At 38.8% G+C, this 19,695-nt stretch overlaps 1 protein-coding gene across 10 annotated transcripts in view; it reads left to right on the plus strand.

Annotated features, from left to right (window-relative positions):
- frmd4a (FERM domain containing 4A) overlaps positions 1-19,695 on the plus strand; it is a 175,958-nt gene that overhangs the window by 124,918 nt on the left and 31,345 nt on the right. For all 10 annotated transcript variants that reach the window (XM_017722136.2, XM_017722217.2, XM_017722050.2 and 7 more), the window contains exons 3-5: positions 12,318-12,412; positions 13,379-13,471; positions 18,143-18,227. In XM_017722136.2, the coding sequence (XP_017577625.1) occupies positions 12,318-12,412; positions 13,379-13,471; positions 18,143-18,227 (273 nt within the window). The remainder of the gene's footprint in view (positions 1-12,317; positions 12,413-13,378; positions 13,472-18,142; positions 18,228-19,695) is intronic.

Raw genomic sequence — 19,695 nt, forward strand, 5'->3', positions numbered from 1 at the left:
AATATAGTTACTAGGGATGTAACTATACATCATATCAGTTTGTATCACAGCGTGTTGTATTGTAACACCGTGTATCATATCGTATCATATCATATCCTTGTATTGTGACTAGCAGCATGCTTGCTTGTGGCTACTGTGTCTGATTGGGACTCTACAAACAAAGCACTTCTGCAATTTTCATTTTAAATCTAGGATACTGTGCCAACAATAATTGTGTCACTCTGCATTTCCATGGACCTATACACTGCAGTATGTGTGTGTGTGTGCACTGCAGTATGAGCAGAGCGCTGTCAGGCCTGTTAAACTGCAGCATCTTCAGCAGTTATTCTGCCACATGTGTTTCCATAACAACCCCAGTCAGCATCTCCCTTGTTGACCTAAGGACCAATCAGAACACTTTGCTCTCCTCTGGCCCACCCACTAAAATTCAGTCAGGAGACAGACTCTGTCAGGATGAGCTCTGTTTCCATAACAACACAAATGCTTCAGGCTCTGAGGTCTTGAGAGCAGCACGAAAACATAAACATCTCTTCAGCACTGCTCAGTCTCTTTAACGAGTGCTCTTTCCTCTTACTGTCCTCACCCCCAACACACAGACATACACACACACACACACACACACTCAGGAAATCCTCATTTATGAGACAAACAGTTTTTCTACATGGAGAGAAGTAAACATATTCACAGTCTCTTCGTCAGTTTATTCTGTCCCTCTCATCGTATCTCTCTCTCTCCCTCTTTCTCTGTTCTTTTTCTCTCACACACACACTTCTGTCAGATATGATTAGTTAAGCTGAGCTGATCCCTCTATTCTCCAATCTGATTTAAACTCATGAAATCATTCTTCCATCTTTGTAGATATATCATATAATATCTTGGCCCCTTTTCCCAATTCTCTTCTTCCATCTTTCTTTTCAGTCGCTCTCTTTGAAGTGTTGAAGTGCTGGATGACTGAGTTTGATTTGGGCTCTGGTTTTGGTCTGATGAGCAGAAAGATTTAGAGAATAGAGAACCTTTTAAAAGTTGAAATGGCTAAAGTGACAAAAAAAGGAGCAGAAGAAGATGAACTGAGTGAACTGAGCATGAGAGAAAAATCATAGGAGATGTTATGAAGTCGGAGTGTGACAGTGCACCGTTGTATCAGCTGCATCGATGCTGAAAAATGATCAATTCTATCAATAATAATTCAGTCATGCATGCATTCATATTTTCAGTCTAGATACTATTCACTGGTTATTTCAAACATGAGTAAGAAAAAAATCCTGGATAATTATTTTTTAATTTATTTATGTATTCTGTGTATTTTTAAATATTATTCTGAATCATACCAACATAGTCTGAATGAATCATGGTGAAATTTTTGAGATTTTATAATGTACAGAGTTGTTAGTTATATTTTTTTGCCAACCCCGCTTCAGTTTTAGCCCCCTTTGAGAACAACATCTGTGATATTTCCTGACATAGGCCTTCCTTTATGCACCATAAATGACCAGGAACATTAACATTTCAGCATCTGTCTCTGTCTGCTTCCTCTCACTTTCCCCCTGATTCTTTATGGAGTTGTGTCCTGAGAGAGATGCAGCCAGTCTGTGTCCACAGTTTAATTGTAGTCAGTATTGACTAAGCAAAGCAGGCACAGGCTTTAGCCGTGGTGCTTATTTAAATGACATTTACTTAAGCCCTCTATCCTGTCTCGACTCTCTCCTCTTCTGACCTTGTTCCTTTTTCTCTCTCTCTCTCTTTCTGTCTCCCTGCCTGGCTGGAAATGCCATAGAAAGTAGCAGCCAGGTTAATCAGGCCGCTGGGGATACTAATGTTCCAGGTTTCTCTGTGAGTTCCTTGAGGAACGCCTCTTCCTCTGTTTCTGGACAGGGGATTTCTGAGGGTCCTGTGAGGCCTGCAGATGCAGGATATTCACATAACTTAATAATGTCAACAGCAGCAAAGCAATGAGGCTCATCCAGGGCTGCAGTGAGAGCCAGCCTCAGTTCCAGCTGCGTTCTGCAAAGATGTCTCAGTCCACTTCAGTTGCACTGTGCAGTTGCTGCCAATTACACTTTGATTGTGCTACACGTCTGACTATGCTACATCTTTTTACGGCTGTACAAGTTTGAATAATCATTTGCTTAGTCAATATTGAAGGTAGAATCTCTGCATAATGTGTTTTTATAACAGTCACAGGTTCCACTAATTAAGGTCTGCCCATTGCTGACACAAGTGTTCAATAGCAGGCACACAGCTTGTATATACATAGAAGGATTGCCCATAGAATGGGATGCTCTGGAGCAGCCACACTTGAGCCTAAGATTACTCACAGCACATAGAAATAGAGCAAATTATGGATCATCTGTGTGTCCATGAGGACCGATTTCAGAACCATTGTGCTAGACGTATAAAGTTGCCCAGCACTGGGTGCAGTGGAACTGTGTTTTCCAGAGTGATGGAGCTTCATCCAACACCTTTGAGATGAGTTAGAGTGGCATTTTTGATCCAGAATTGATCATCCAACATCAGTATCTGACCTCACCAATGTGACTGATTGCAATCAAATGTAAAGCAAGTTTGTAGGGGCAGTAGGTCTAGGTAAACATATTCAGTGTAAGGTGAGACTAACACACACACACACACACAAGCTGCCAGTTCTACTGATTGGCTGCTTCTCTCTGGAGTCTCATTTGACTGCTTCCTCTTCCTTCTGCTCTTTCTCGCCTCATTAGACACCCTGCCACTCTTGACATTTTATAGTGGATGGTCTTCGACTCTGCAGCAAAAGCGTCTGTCCTGAATAGTCTGCCCTGCAGTTCTGGAGAGCTAATCGTGGATAGACTGGGCTGCAGTCCTTTATTGATAGTAGAGACTTACAGAGATTTTTATGTGCCTGAGTGTTGAATTGCGCTTAGCTATGCAGTGCTATTAGAGTCATTCATGATAAATAGTCAGGATGCACAATGAAATAGAAGTTATATTAGAGTGTGTCCTTGTGCTTAACCCAATTGCGGTTGAGCTTTAGATCACAAACTGACGGGTAGATATTCTCCTTCAGGATTTTCTAAAAGAGAGAATAATTAATGGTTCGATCAGTTATGAGAAGTCATCCAGGTCCTGCTAAAACAAAGCAGCTCCAGACCATCACACTACCACCACCATGTTTGAGTGTTGATATGATGTTCATATGGTGGAATGGGATGTTAGCTTTACACCAGATGTATTGAGACCCACATCTTCCAAAAAGTTCCACCTGTGACTCCTCAGTCAAGAAGAACAGAATGATACCAAAAGTCTTGGGGACATCTAGATGTTTTTTGGCAAATGTGAGATCAGTGTGTTCTTTGGTCAGCAGTGGTTTGTGCCTTGCAACTTAACCATGGATGCCATTTTTGCCCATTGTCTTTTTTACTGTGTTTATTGTTTACTAATTGTGTAAATTGACCTTAAATGATGCAAATGAGGCCTGCAGTTCTTTAGATTTTCATCTGGGTTCTTTTGTCACCTCCTGGATGAGCCATCAGTGTGCCCTTTTGGTAAAATTTTCTGGGAAGGTTCACCACTCTTCAGAGTTTCTCTATTTGGGGATAATTTCTCTGTGGTTCGCTGGAGTCCCAGAGCCTTAGCAATGGCTTTGTAACCCTTTCCAGACGAGTAGATTTCAGTGACGGTTTCATTTCACATCTGTATTTGAGTCTTTTTGGCACTATGTGTTGCTTTTTGAGACCTTCTAGTCTGCTTCCCATTACCAGACAGGTTCTATTTAAATAATGTTTAAATTCAATTGAAATTTAACCCAGTATTCATTTGAATTTGGTTAAATGGTTGATTTTAGTAGCTTAGGGGACAGTTAATTTTTCACATAGGGCCAGGTAGGGCTGAACAACATTTTTCCTTAAATAAATGAAATCATCACTTGAAAACAGCATTTTAATTTTACTTGGGATATGTTTGTCTAATATTAAAAGTAGCTTGAGGTTATAAAACATTTAAGAGTGACGACAGTAGAATATATATATAGCTAGATAGATACTACAAGGCTTACTGGAACATCACTTCCATTCAGCAAGGGTGTATGAGTTTTTTTGTGGTTATATCTGGCTGTGGATTTTGAGTGAGATGTTATACTGTGTTTGTGTGATCTCTCCAGGCAAGCCAGTCTCTCCTAAGTTTCTTTAGCAGGCTATAATTTTCACATGCTATAATTTGGACTAATGGTGGCCTGTATTAGGGTGCAGGTCTGAGGTAAACTCCTAGCTATATCTGGAATATGTGTTTGTCTCGTGTCCTGTCTTGAAGTCCTGAAGTGTTTTATGTTCCCTCTCATTGTCTGTAAGTGTCATCTTTCTCAGGTGTAATTAACAAGACATTGCAGACCCAGTTCAACCTAGCCCCAGGTTTAGGAAGCCCAAGCACCTAGATTAGGTAAAATGCAAAGCAAAAACAAAAATGTGCTGCTAGGTCCCTAGGCGTGTGGGTTGGGAACCACAGCACTGGATTGAGGGTACACTTAGGTATCAAATTTGATGCAGTGAACTCTTTATTAACCACTGTTTAAATGTAATTACTAGGATTGTAACAATGTTACACATATTATAGTGTATCAAAATGTATGCCATAGGTCTGAATGATTTGGGAAGAATGTCAAATTACTAACAGTGATTTAAATTGTGATTATTTTCTATACAATCTATACCTGTTTTGCCAATACAATGAGCGTATCCACATTATTTTATGCATTGGCACATTTAATTGTGTTGTGGCTGATGCAGTGAATTACTTTTACACTTGATTTAAATTCTTAAAGGATGTTTTACATTTTGGTTTACATGATGCAATATGACTGTACACACAACAGCTTTTCATTACATTCAAATTAATAATAAATACTGTTCTACTTTCAAACACAAACATGGTGTCAGTTGAAAATATAGAATATATACTTTTGGCATAATATCTCCTCCAATGAGCTACAAGTTAGGAATAATTAATATAGAACTAAACCATGCTTTAGGTTAGATGACTTGACAGCCATCTAGTGCTGCACGTAGGGTTCTTTGGGCATGAACTCTATAATCCAGGTCCAGATGCTAGCTTGTCAGTTTGGCAGTAAGCAGAATTCTTCATATCTGATGACAGCCCTTGACACTGCTGTCGAAGAAATGAGAAAATGATGTTGCATAACCCTCCAGTATGTCATCACTATCTTGGGTGTCTGTAATTGCTATCGGAGCACCCACATCTCTATGTTATTAAATCATGGCACTCCGGATATTTCTCCTGCATGCCCACATATACATCAATTGTATGATGCACTCTAAACTTCCTCGCTATCCACAAGCTTGTCTTGTGTGTGATCAAAGTCTGCCCAGTCTGTTGCAATCAGGGATGAGACCTCCACCTGCTCAGAGTAAAGCTATTACAAGATTACACACACAGACTTGCTCAGGTTCCTCTAATCACAGTAGCAGGATATTAATACCTCATAATCATGTTCATCTGTACATCGCGGATACTATTAACACACATGCTATCAGTAACTGTCTCCTTCAATTTGAGAGAGGGAGAGAGAAATAAAGTCAGGGAGAAAAAAGGATGACATGCTGGTGTACTGAAAAAGTGCTGCCCAGTTTTAATGTGCACATTTTAGGAGTCGGCAATATGATGATATTTATAATTCTCATAAGAAATTGTCACTGTACATAAGTTATTATTTGTTTTTTTGTTTGATTCAGCTTTTCAAAGAAAAATGGAATGTCATGAAGCTATGTTGAAGTATAGTGATGTTATATTTTTGCCATATAACCCACCCCTAGAATACTTCCACATTAATAAAATATGTCACTATATAAATATAATAAAATAATACCACTAACACAGTTCTGTTTTTCAGGTTATTACTTTTGACAATATTTCTGTTGGTATATTTAAGTGAACATTTTGTACACATTTGAAAAAAGTAAATTCGTTGTATTAACATGGATAGATACATACATTCATACATACGCACATACATATACACAGTCATTATATATTGTATGCAAAAGTTTGGGCATCCCTGGCCAAATTACAGTTTTTGTTGATTTTTGAAGTGAAAAGAAAACACAGCCTCTTCAGGAAAATGTAAAAAAAAAACATCTGATAATGAAATTCTGAAAACATTCAATATAAATATGAAAATATTTAACTAACTCATGCAATTAAACAGAAAAAATAAAATAATAACTGTGGCGTATACAAAAGTTAACTAACATTTAGTGGAATCCATTCTTCCATCTACTACCTAGTGTTACATGTGCCATTGGCTGCCACATAACCCAGATTCACTTTAAAGCTTAATCGTTGGCAAGGTGTTCTTTTCATCAACTGCTGCTCCATTTTCCTCCAGTCATGCCTTTAGTGATTGTGGCCAAAGAGTTCAGTTTTTACTTCATGAGTTTGTTCACATTTTTGTTCCTGAAGAAATGCAGGTAATGCTTTCTTTCTAATGACTGATTCGCGCACGTCATGTTTGTGGAAGCAACTCTGAGCAATGCACCACCACTCCTGTGTCAGCCAAACCTTTGTGTAGGGCCTTTGTTGTCTTATAGGGATTTTTCTATGCTTTTCTGGCCAGCCTGAGAGCAGTTTTATCTGAGAGGTTTTTTTGTTTTGTTTTCCAGATCTTGCCTTGACTTCCACAGTTACCCTTAATTACCATTTCTTAATGACATTTCGGACAGTGGAAATTGCAAGCTGGAAGCACTTTGATATCTATTTATAGCCTTCCCCTGCTTTGTAGGGTTTAGTTCCACAGGCAGCTGCTTGGAGCAACCCATTGTTTGGAGTGTTAGCACAAGGTTTGAAAAGTCGGGCAATTTATGTCCTGAAATTATCAACTGACAGTTTCTAATGACAGTTCTTGACCTGCCCAACCAGTCTTGTCAAGTCTAATATAGCCTAACTAGATACTTAAGGTCTAAGACTTGCAACTGGAAGGGTGTTCAAACATTTGCCCATGGCACATATTTTTTTCTATTTTTTTAGGTTTTTTAAATATAAAATAACAGTGTATTAACAGTTGTAGGATGTTCAGCATGTTCAGTTATAAAGTTTGCTGCAGAGGTTTTATTCGTTTATGTTCTCTTCCTAAATCAACAAAATATGTCATTTGGCCAGGGGTGACCAAACATTTATTTATATGTACTAAAATAAGTGATGCATTTCATTCGTTAATTCAGTTGTGTATAATTTCCACATGTATTACTGCAGCTTTGTTTTTCGGTTGCTTCTTTTTGGTAGTAACTAAATACAATTTTTATCAAGTGGAAATGATGTACACATTTGAATCAAGTTATTCAGAACATCATTCGGTGACATTTGTAGCTTGGTATGTATTAGCTTAGTGTCTTTTCATTCTCTCAACCACACATACACACACATCGCCACAAGCAGTCAGTGATTGGGAGCTGCGGTTACATTAAAACCACTTCCTCAGTCACACACCCACATACACACACACACAGACATGCACCAGCTAATTGAGGAAGTGAACTGTCTATTCCACATGTGCTAAGAGTCTGATACAAACAGACTCATAAAACAGTTTAAGAACATTCTTTTGAATTATTGGGAACATTTGGCAATTACGCATTTGATTGACTCATTAAAGGAGATTTGATCCGACATTAGCAGTTGCAGAACTTTATATTGTTGTCCAATGTAGTCAGTCATGGTATGGGAGGACCCAAATATTGTACTCATGATGTTACTACTTAATTTTAACCCTCTGGCATCCGTGAACATTCCTGTCTGTCAAATGTGATGTTTCTATGTATGTTTCTCTTTTTGTGATATTACAGCACAGAAATATGGAAACTGTATTGTCCACTCAGAAGTGCAACTGAATGTAGTAAAAGTCTAGTGCAGACATAAAGCTGAGACCATGTAATTCATTGCTAATAATTGATAACAACCACAATATAAATAGGTAAAATGTAAGTTTTAGTCATGTCTAAGGCGTTATAGCCAGAACCATAAAATGTGTGTTTTTTTTTTTTAACCTAATTTTTCTCCCCAATTGAATCATCTCCAATTCCACCCAATAGTTAGGAATCCCCCAATCACATGATGCCATTAACGCTAGGAGAGTGAAGGCTAGCACAGGCTTCTTCTGAAGCGACTGCTTTTTTTTTTTCGAACTGCTGCTCACACAACATCATTGGACAGCCAAACGCGCTCGGAGGAAAGCGCCAACCGCCAGATCTGCTACGTCAGCTAACAGACGCCTGCGCTAACTAGCATCACATTGAGTGATGGGAGGAGAAGGGGGCCATCCTACCCACCCAGAGAGAGCGAGGCCAATTGTGCTCTCTTGGACTCCTGGCTACGGATGGCAGTAGCATCACCAGGGATCTCCTGATGTTAGGGACAATGCTTAGATGGTTGCACCACTCAGGAGCCTAAATGTGTGTTCTTTAAAATAACTTTTAAAATGTTATCAAAATTGATATTTATCAATAATTTTGCGCCAATTAACTTATGGGGGCTTAATGTCCAAGCCTTACATACACAAATCGTAATAAAGAGAGAAAATGATTACTCTTTCTCTTGTATCTCAACACTATCTCAACTTCTCTCTCTCTCTCTCTTTCTCTCTCTCTCTCTCTCTCTCTTCACTCATATTCTTTCTTTCTTTCTATTTTCCTTCTTTGTTGGCAGATGCTATAATTGTATATTTGTTCCAGATTTCTGTGGGTTATTTTTAGTGTGTGTGGGCATGCTGGCTCTCTTAAATGATTATTTTGTGCGTGAGTGTGTGTAGCATATGTGTATACGTATGTGGGTGTGTGTGGAGTTAATTGAAAGCGGCCTGTGTGGAACAGAAACAATAATTAGAGCATTTAAATACAGGCCTGTGGACAACACATGGCACACAGACACACACAGCATGGCTTGGTTTATACATGTTTAGGGCACGGGTAGACAATCCATGTTGCAGTGAATAACAGAGAGAAAACACAAGTGCAGAAGCCTAGTATTAAGCTGCAAATCGCCACTGTCCAAAGAAAAACAAGTATCTCCAAAATAGTAACTTCACAAGAGAGGGCTGAATATACTTTAATGTAAAATGATTTTATTCCAAGCAGTTTTGGAGAATTTTCTTGGATGCGTTCATCAAAAAATTTTCACACAATGCGTTAAAAAAATACAGCTCCAGAACAGGTCTGATGATCTAGAACAGTTATGATGTTGCAGAATACTTATGATGCTCCATAAGTTTTGATGTTTAATGTTCCAGATTGAGTTTGGTGTTAAAAATCAGTGTGGTGTTCTAGAATGAGTTTGATGCACCATAATGTGAATGAGTTTGGTGTTGTAAAATCAGTGTGGTGTTCTAGAAGGAGTTTGATGCACCATAATGTGAATGAGTTTGGTGTTGTAAAATCAGTGTGGTGTTCTAGAAGGAGTTTGATGCACCATAATGTGAATGAGTTTGGTGTTGTAAAATCAGTGTGGTGTTCTAGAAGGAGTTTGATGCACCATAATGTGAATGAGTTTGGTGTTGTAAAATCAGTGTGGTGTTCTAGAAGGAGTTTGATGCACCATAATGTGAATGAGTTTGGTGTTGTAAAATCAGTGTGGTGTTCTAGAAGGAGTTTGATGCACCATAATGTGAATGAGTTTGGTGTTGTAAAATCAGTGTGGTGTTCTAGAAGGAGTTTGATGCACCATAATGTGAATGAGTTTGGTGTTGTAAAATCAGTGTGGTGTTCTAGAAGGAGTTTGATGCACCATAATGTGAATGAGTTTGGTGTTGTAAAATCAGTGTGGTGTTCTAGAATGAGTTTGATGCACCATAATGTGAATGAGTTTGGTGTTGTAAAATCAGTGTGGTGTTCTAGAAGGAGTTTGATGCACCATAATGTGAATGAGTTTGGTGTTGTAAAATCAGTGTGGTGTTCTAGAAGGAGTTTGATGCACCATAATGTGAATGAGTTTGGTGTTGTAAAATCAGTGTGGTGTTCTAGAAGGAGTTTGATGCACCATAATGTGAATGAGTTTGGTGTTGTAAAATCAGTGTGGTGTTCTAGAAGGAGTTTGATGCACCATAATGTGAATGAGTTTGGTGTTGTAAAATCAGTGTGGTGTTCTAGAAGGAGTTTGATGCAACATAATGTGAATGAGTTTGGTGTTGTAAAATCAGTGTGGTGTTCTAGAAGGAGTTTGATGCACCATAATGTGAATGAGTTTGGTGTTGTAAAATCAGTGTGGTGTTCTAGAATGAGTTTGATGCACCATAATGTGAATGAGTTTGGTGTTGTAAAATCAGTGTGGTGTTCTAGAAGGAGTTTGATGCACCATAATGTGAATGAGTTTGGTGTTGTAAAATCAGTGTGGTGTTTGGTTTGGTTTTAACATACCAGGCGGTGCACGGTGATGTGCCAAAATATATTTCAGAATTATTATCACCGTATCCTAGTACCAGATCACTAAGGTCATCTAGTCAGGGGCTCTTAGTGGTCCCTAGGACAAAACGGAAACGAAAGGGAGATTGTGCTTTTTCCGTGTATGCCCCCAAGTTGTGGAATGCTCTGCCTTTGGATGTTAGACTAGCTGAATCAAAGGACATTTTTAAAGGAAGACTCAAAACGCATCTCTATTCATTAGCTTTTGGTCACAGGTGATGCTTTTGTTATTTATTGGATAGTGCTGCATTGTTTTTATGGTTTTATGTCAGTTTTATGTTGTTTATGAATGTAGCTGTACTGTTTTTATAGTTATATGTATCTGTTTTGTTTTATCATTCTATTTTTAGTACTTGTTGTTTGTGAAGCACTTTGTAGCTGTGCTTAGAAAAGTGCTATATAAATAAATGTTTACTTACTTACTTACTTACTTCTAGAATGAGTTTGATGCACCATAATGTGAATGAGTTTGGTGTTGTAAAATCAGTGTGGTGTTCTAGAAGGAGTTTGATGCACCATAATGTGAATGAGTTTGGTGTTGTAAAATCAGTGTGGTGTTCTAGAAGGAGTTTGATGCACCATAATGTGAATGAGTTTGGTGTTGTAAAATCAGTGTGGTGTTCTAGAAGGAGTTTGATGCACCATAATGTGAATGAGTTTGGTGTTGTAAAATCAGTGTGGTGTTCTAGAAGGAGTTTGATGCACCATAATGTGAATGAGTTTGGTGTTGTAAAATCAGTGTGGTGTTCTAGAAGGAGTTTGATGCACCATAATGTGAATGAGTTTGGTGTTGTAAAATCAGTGTGGTGTTCTAGAAGGAGTTTGATGCACCATAATGTGAATGAGTTTGGTGTTGTAAAATCAGTGTGGTGTTCTAGAAGGAGTTTGATGCACCATAATGTGAATGAGTTTGGTGTTGTAAAATCAGTGTGGTGTTCTAGAAGGAGTTTGATGCACCATAATGTGAATGAGTTTGGTGTTGTAAAATCAGTGTGGTGTTCTAGAAGGAGTTTGATGCACCATAATGTGAATGAGTTTGGTGTTGTAAAATCAGTGTGGTGTTCTAGAAGGAGTTTGATGCACCATAATGTGAATGAGTTTGGTGTTGTAAAATCAGTGTGGTGTTCTAGAAGGAGTTTGATGCACCATAATGTGAATGAGTTTGGTGTTGTAAAATCAGTGTGGTGTTCTAGAAGGAGTTTGATGCACCATAATGTGAATGAGTTTGGTGTTGTAAAATCGGTGTGATGCCCCACAATGTGTTTGATGTTCCATGATGTGTTTGATGTTCCAGAGTGAGTTTGAAGTTCCATAATGTGTTTGATGTTCCAGACTGAGTCTGAAGCAGCCAGGCTTTTGGTAATGTTTGGATTTTGCTGTGAGGTCTACTGGTTGTGTTAGTAAACATTTTTGTTGAATAAACTGGGATGTGGGTTTCTGTTGATATCAGTTTCTGAACACAGTGCAGGTGACACATCTATGGTTAACCACACACACACTCACTCACTCACTCACTCACTCACTCACTCACTCACTCACTCACTCACTCACTCACTCACTCTCACACAAGCACACACATACACAAAGACAGGAATGCTAGCTTGCAGAAACTGTGACAACAGATTATGCTTCTAAAATGCTGTGTGTGTGTGTGTGTGTGTGTGTGTGTGTGTGTATGGAAACTGTACATTTAGTCTTCTAGTGTCTCAACTCTGCAAAATTGCTTGTGTGCGATTTTTCTGGCTGTTCCTGCAAAATGTTGGGCCCGGTTGGGATAAATATATTTTGGTTCAGAAGTAGTAGTAGTGTAACCTCTCTTTCTCTTTTTCTCTTCTCTCTCTCTCTCTCTCTCTCTCTCTCTCTCTCTCTCATTCTCTCACTCAGCCCAAACTGATGGCAAAGGATCTCCTGGACCTGGTAGCATCCCACTTCAATCTGAAGGAGAAGGAGTATTTTGGAATCGCCTACACAGATGACACGTGAGTTTGTCCTAGATAGCCTAATATGGCATATCGTCTCTGTTGGAACAAAACCTTGTATCTCCTTTTTTGACAGTTAGCATTATGATAGCACAATGTCACAGTGCATTGTTACACCCCTATTGTCCATGGTAATTGACCATATACTAAAGATGCCACAGGTACTGTAGACATTTAGTTAAAAACAGTGGAGTATTCTTTTGAACATCAAAGGGGAAAAGATGGCAGAGATAGAATCATTTTGGTCCCTCCTTCAAAGATGTGAAGATCTTAATATATTAAAATGCCTCAGAACTATTCTGGGCTCAGTTTATATGCCCTTAACCCTCCCCACACTCTTTCTTATCTCTTGTATGTAACTCAACCAAACTGGCTTACTGCTGTGTGACATTTTCTAGATGTATTTATACACCTACATGTACACGTACACATACACACACACACAAACACGCACACACATGCATATATACAAATAAACTACACATGCAAAGCCACCCACACACTTTCTGCAGGCTATGCAACCATGTAGGCTCACTCTAGGGGACTAGTGGTATTTGTAGTTTTGAAACATTTTGAAATATAGTCAAGCAACCTTTGACCCTCCCTGCAGAACAAACCTCCTTTTCTGAGAGGGCATGCCGCCAGGGACATGCTAATAAAGTCACTGCTGCTTCCTCTGCTGTTTTTTGTCTCACTGTCAAACACACACATACTGACACTCTCTCAGCCTCTGGCTCTCACTTTCCCATTCACTGAGTATATAATTGCTATTGGAGGTCTAATTGCTCAGTGCCGGTTTTTAAATGAATACACATAATGGCATAATGATAGTAATTGATGTTTGCTTGTCTTAATTACCGTCACTTAAATTGCAGAATATGTTTTTTTTGTGTTTTATTTAATAAGGTGATGTTGTGGGCTCAGTGTAGAGCTCAGCTCATCTTCTGTGTCTTGTCTGCTCTATAGGGGCCACTTCAGCTGGCTGCAGTTGGACAGACGTGTTCTGGAACACGAATTCCCCAAGAAATCCGGCCCCATCGTCCTCTACTTCTGTGTTAGGTGAGTACACCTGTAACGCATTCATATGAGCACACATACAATTCATTCCTTGTTAACCTCTTTCAGGAGGACTGCTAGTGGTCATGTCGGAGGAGGTATAGAAATCGAATCTGATATTTTTAATTACTATAATCAAATAAAAATATTTTCCCTATTACTCTGCTGTTATGTTACATACTATGAAAAGAATTAACCTCTGTCGACATCGGGGGCTGTGCTGATGCAAGACAGGCAGCATAATTGCAGCTTTCTTCATATCATACCTATTGTCTACAATTTCCACATTAAAAAATCACATTTGAACACATCAAAACACGTTTACCTATGAATAACTGAATACCCGTTCCAAAAAACAGCCTTAAAAATACTGTTTACATCACACCTGATGTGGCGCGTAGCATCTTGGTGTAGCTACAGAGTGCACTACTTTACTACATAGAATGCATTGCAATAATTGCCTATAAAAGCTTAGGCTTATTTTTAAACTCTACTTCAGTGGTCATTATCCTTGATCCTACTGGTTCCAACTCATAGACTCTGGTTCCACTCGTAAATTGGCTGGATTAATGTTAAGTAAGAGATGGGCACACCATGGTGCTCTGAGAAATTGAGGAGCTGTAGTCAGATGTCAGTGTCGGTGTGCGCATTAAAAACAATGGCCTTTATTCTCACACACAGTTACACAACAGTAAGCTCTGACCAAACAACCTGGGCCCAGTTTCCCAAAGGCTACGTAGTGCTCATATCAATTTAACTGGTGGAGACAGTACTTAATGAGATGCTTGCTGTACCATTTAATGATGATCTTGGCACTAAGATGCTGTTTGAAACCCAGCCCTCATTGATTGAAAAGCATTATACCAATGTTGATATATCTGATGACAGTGATAACAGCAGCTTTCAGCTTGTTCCTGCAACCAACACAGCTGTTATATTCTGCTCCTTAAACAAACACTAAAAAATCCTGTTTCTTGTAGTCTGACAGCTCTGAGAGGTGTGGGGTGTATGCGTGTAAGAAAAGCACACAAATTGCACAGCAAGTACGTTTTAGTTAATTGGCATAAGATGATATGCAGTTGAGTGGAAACACTTCACACTCTGACAGTGAAGTGGTCCACTGGGGCATGTGTGTGCTAGTGTGCGAGTGTGTGTGCGAGTGTGTGCGCATGTGCGTGTTTTTGTTATCACAAATTAACAGGGTCAATTACGACAGACTCAAAACATGAGCGCCTATAAAATGACTTTGACCCTTGGAGTTAACTGGTCGCCATGGGAGCCATCAGCCAATCATGAGCTGCTGTTTCTTTCATTAACACCTTCATTAATCTCAGTGTCATGTCAATGGCAGTGTTTCGATTTGACTGTATTCATTGCTTATAAAGACCATGCAGCAATGTGTTAATGAGCTTTATGCATTTTTTTTTATTATTTTATATTTTTTATTCAAAGCATATCTGATGCTGAACAGTGTAATTGCACGTATCATAAATATATTATAGCTGTTGACAGACTTTGCCAAGTGTGTGTGAGTGTGGGTGGGTGGATGTGTATTTGCATTCAGTGTATGCCGGCTCCTCTTGGGCTTTTATTGTTTTCATTGTGTAGAGTGCCCACATTCACACACATACACCTGATGCCAGCTTTATATTTTCGCTTGTGTTTATGTAAGTGCAGTCATACTCAGAGGGTTTAGCAGCTGGTACTTTAGCATTGCTGTGCAATTCTAGTCCCTGCGTGTAGTTAGAGCCAATCTCAAACACAATTTCATATTAAGAGGTAAACAGACACAGGATATTAATGTTTGTGGAGCTGAATAAAGAGCTAGGACTGGGCCTGTGCTGGTCACAGAGTCCTCCTTTTCAAGTAACAGTGGAAAATAATCATGATAAACAATGAAACAGTGTAGATGTGGGTTTGTATGTCTGATAGTATTCTCATAAAATAATAATAGCAACATTTTTCTAATTTTGAGACCCTGGCACTAAAGCAGACATGGGGGTAAGCACAGTGATAGCATGTAGAGTGATGCTTAATCTTCGTCAAATAAAATGACATAATAAGAGAAAAAGGTTTTAGTTCTAGTATTTTCCTAACTTGGACATTAACCTGTCATTAAACTAGTAATAAAGAACAAAATTGCACAAATATCCACACAAACTTGGACATTTGCACGTCTGTTCTTACGAGGCTGTTTAGCTTCGCCTGATACCTTCTACTCTGGAGCCATTTTACCTGATGTCCGAGAGCTGAGACGTATTTCTACTCATGCGACTATTCCCAAAACTTGAAGCTGTTTTGTCTGATATCTGAAACCTGGCACTAATTTTGTGATGTGATGATGTCTTAAAATGTACACTGTACCACATATGTGGCATTTTGTTTAGGCACGATATCTGCCTGCAGCACCAGTTGTGTTTAACCAATGCAGTGTTTCTACAAGGGTCTCATCTATGTTGGGTATAATAAATATGGTGTACATTTAGGATATTGCATCACATCAACATGCCTAAAAGTTCCGTTCTGTTCATGAGTGGGAATACAGACACCTTCCTATAGTTTGCATGAAACAAATTAATAATTGAATGACAAGTTTTTAAATTAGACACAAAGCACTGTTGCAGCTGTAACTTGGTTAACAATCACCAAGCACTGGCCTGTCCAGGACTGTATGAAATGGATAATTACCATTACAAATTGGGATTATCCTGCATTTGGAATATTATCTGACGTGGTTAAAGATTGTCCTGCACAACTATTTGAAATTATTAATAATTTTTAAATTATTGTTGGATCGTGTGAATGGTTTGATTCATTCGAATTCCCAAAATACATCTGTGGTTAGTCAGGATGTTCACAGTACACAATGCAACATTCAGTGATTGAGTTTGAATGTCAGTTGGAGTTGTAACAGTGCGTCATGACATTGTGATATCACGATGTAAAAATGTCACAATGTGCATCGTCTAGAATGGACATTCTATTAATTATGCCATCTAATGATACTGCATTGTTTGAACACCAAGATTTGTAAATTATCAGCACTAAGGAGTTACTTCAACAGTCCTGCCTCGCAGATGTGTTGTTAGTAAGTTGTGTAACAACATGATTATTGCCATCATTTTTAATCTTAATTCAGATTTTGTTCAAAAATCATGAGAATACCAAATCATGAACCCAGTATCATGAATTGAAATGGATGGGCTGATAACACCCCTAATATCAGTACTGTGATGGTCTATTTATTCTCTTAGCTTGTTTTAAATGTAAGAGCAGACATCTAAAGTGGTTCCTGCAAACGCAACGTACATGTAGAAATGTGTGAGTGCTCTATGGTGTAATCCTGGTCTCCGCTCTTGATTGGGATATTGATTGAGAGGAGCTTAAGTCTTTGATGCGTGTAAAAGACTCTGTTTCCTTCTCACTCACATCTGCAATTAAACCAGCTGCCAATACACTTTTAATCATCTCTCTCTCTCTCTCTCTCTCTCTCTCTCTCTCTCTAGCTTACTCTTCTAATTAAAAGCTTCAGTGTCCTCAGCCACCCTATTTACTTAATGCTTCAAGGATTTTGTATTCTAGTGTTTTCATGTTTCTGCGTGTCCACTGTGTTTTAAGGCCACTGCGTCTGTAATGTCTATATTTGTGTTTGTCGTTTTGCTGTTTTCACAAACTGGAAATGTATACAAGAACATACATTTGTATTACACTGGTAACAGGATTGTGAATGTGTATGTGTAAGCATATGAATATAGAATGGTTTAGTGGTTTAGTAATCAGATTAGGGTGGCACAGTGGGTAGCGCTGTTGCCTCACAGCAGGGTCCTTTTTTGAGTTTGCATCATCTCCCCATGTCTGCATGGGTTTCCTCCCACTGTCCAAAGGCATGCAGTGAGGTTAACTGGAGATGCTAAATTGCTGTTAGGTGTGTGTGAATGTATATGACTGTGTGTCTGCCCTGTGATGGACTGGAGACGTCCAGGGTGTTTCCTGTCTTCTCCCCAGTGACTGCAGGAATAGACTCCAGCACTTTCCACGGCCCTGGAGGATAAGCAGCTTAGATAATGTGTGTGTGTTGATTGTGTGTATGAGATCAGGTTATGCATGAATGGAGTGGATGCTAACAGATCCTCCCTTTTTACCACTAGTTAATTACCTGATACTTCCATTTTTTTCACTTTGTTGTTTGTCCTTGTTCTTTGAGGTAACTAACCTGAAGAACAAGAATAGGACATTAACGACATGTAGGGACAAAAGCTTATGTCTCTATTTTTGTTGTTCATTTTTTTGACACAATTTGAAAAAGGCAGTTGCCCTTCATTATGTGTCAAACTTTCATGATAATTGGACCAATGAAAATGGTCCAAAATTACTTGAGGAAAAATATTTACTTCAGTTAAAAGTTAATATTTTTCTTTGTCCTGTAAAGTTGCCTTATTGGAGGTTTTGTTCCAACAGCAGCGAAATATTGATTATAAAACATTGTCACATTTCTACACCTCTACTTTTTGAAAAAGTGAGAGTTGTGACCCCTAGTGGTTAATGTGGACACTGCACAGGAAAGCTGTAGCACCGGTCTCAATTTCAAAATGTTAATAAATATTGACATTCTTACATGATTTCATTTTGCTTCGTGGTATCTAACCTTTATGTTTGTGTCTTTTCTCTTTACAGGTTTTATATAGAGAGCATCTCTTACTTGAAGGACAATGCCACCATTGAGCTGTTTTTTCTCAATGCCAAGTCCTGCATTTATAAGGTATTTATAATCTCTATTTCTAAGCCCTCTTTTGTACATAATGGGACATATTCTGTTTTGTGGACTCATTTACTAATTTAAACTTTAGTTTGTTTTTACAGTGTGTAATAGTCTTGGATTTATAGGTTATCTCTCATCAAGTATAGTGTATTAGGCAGTACACGGGCCAAGATTTGAAATAGCAAGTGTGTATTTTGGCTTGGTTGACTTTATTGTAGGCACATGAATGAAGGCTCTTGCAGTGTTTTTGTTCTGCCGCTAGAGGGCAGTTTGAGTAAAAGCCCCAGGGTAAAACTGGAGGGGGATAAGAAGTCCTGTGAAGCTGAAACACTTTTCATGAAAGCTTTACAGTTTACCTCAAAAGATACCTTGGTGTAGAGCTAAACTTGCCCAAAGATATTTCATTTAACATGTGTGCTCAGATCTTTTCAGCATTTTAGGATGGCTGACTAAATAGTTAGATATGTTTGAGTTGTCAGACTGCAGGAAACTACCACTTTGCTGTGAGATGAGTAAATTTAAATAGAATGGAACAGGGGATTGGATTTGACACACACTGGTTGTGTCCACTAGCAGTTTTTCTTTCTCAGTGCTGCCATGCTGGATCTCTCTGCTGGCCTCTGGTGAGCATTTCTGTGTCGTTACGGAAATGAAGGAACCTTATTGTGCATATGTAGAACAGTAAACAATCTGTTATGCTACTGATGCACGGAGGCTTACAATGAGACTAAACACATACTTATTTGGTTTATGTTTTTAGAATTTTCAGAATGTTCCAGTTGTCCACACAAACGAATAAGTTAGCTCTTACAAGCAATTTACCTGCTTGAGCAAGTTGCTTTCTCAATCGAACATCCAGTTGAAATTCCAAATCTTCGGCAATACTTATGTGTATAAAACCGGATATTTTCTTAATCTGGCTAAACTGCCATGGACTCAAAGAAGAGAAAGGGAGCTCCTGTTGCGCCTCTCTACCCTCAGAGAAAAGTTATGTTTGCCGCTCATGCTGTTGCCTGATTGACAAAATGTGTTTTTGAACTTTTGTGAAGTTGAAATCTGGCTGAGATTTTGCCTCGCTACAAATCGTCACGCTCCGTGTGATGCTGCAGAGCTCTAAACTGAAGTGATTAAGACGCAGCGAGGCAAAGTTTCACATGGCATTCCTGACATTTCTGACCCCCTGTGGTGATGGAGTTAACTCCATTGTTTCTGGCATGAGGAGTGAGGTGCAGTGATCAACGCCCCCTGATGTGTGTTTGTGTGTGTGTATGTGTATGATTACTCAGCATAACAGTAAACAGAGGTAGATGGTGAAGTAAGCCCATAAACAGGTAAACAGCATCAGAAGATAAACAATAGGAAGCAGGATAAGCTGTTGAAGGTGCCACTCCCTTCTAGGGGTGTAAGAAAATATTGATATCCATGAGTATTGCCATATTATGTTTTCCATTTCCTCCAAGGATATAAG

Source organism: Pygocentrus nattereri, chromosome 7 (assembly GCF_015220715.1).
Source record: "Pygocentrus nattereri isolate fPygNat1 chromosome 7, fPygNat1.pri, whole genome shotgun sequence".
Classification (NCBI taxonomy): domain Eukaryota; kingdom Metazoa; phylum Chordata; class Actinopteri; order Characiformes; family Serrasalmidae; genus Pygocentrus; species Pygocentrus nattereri.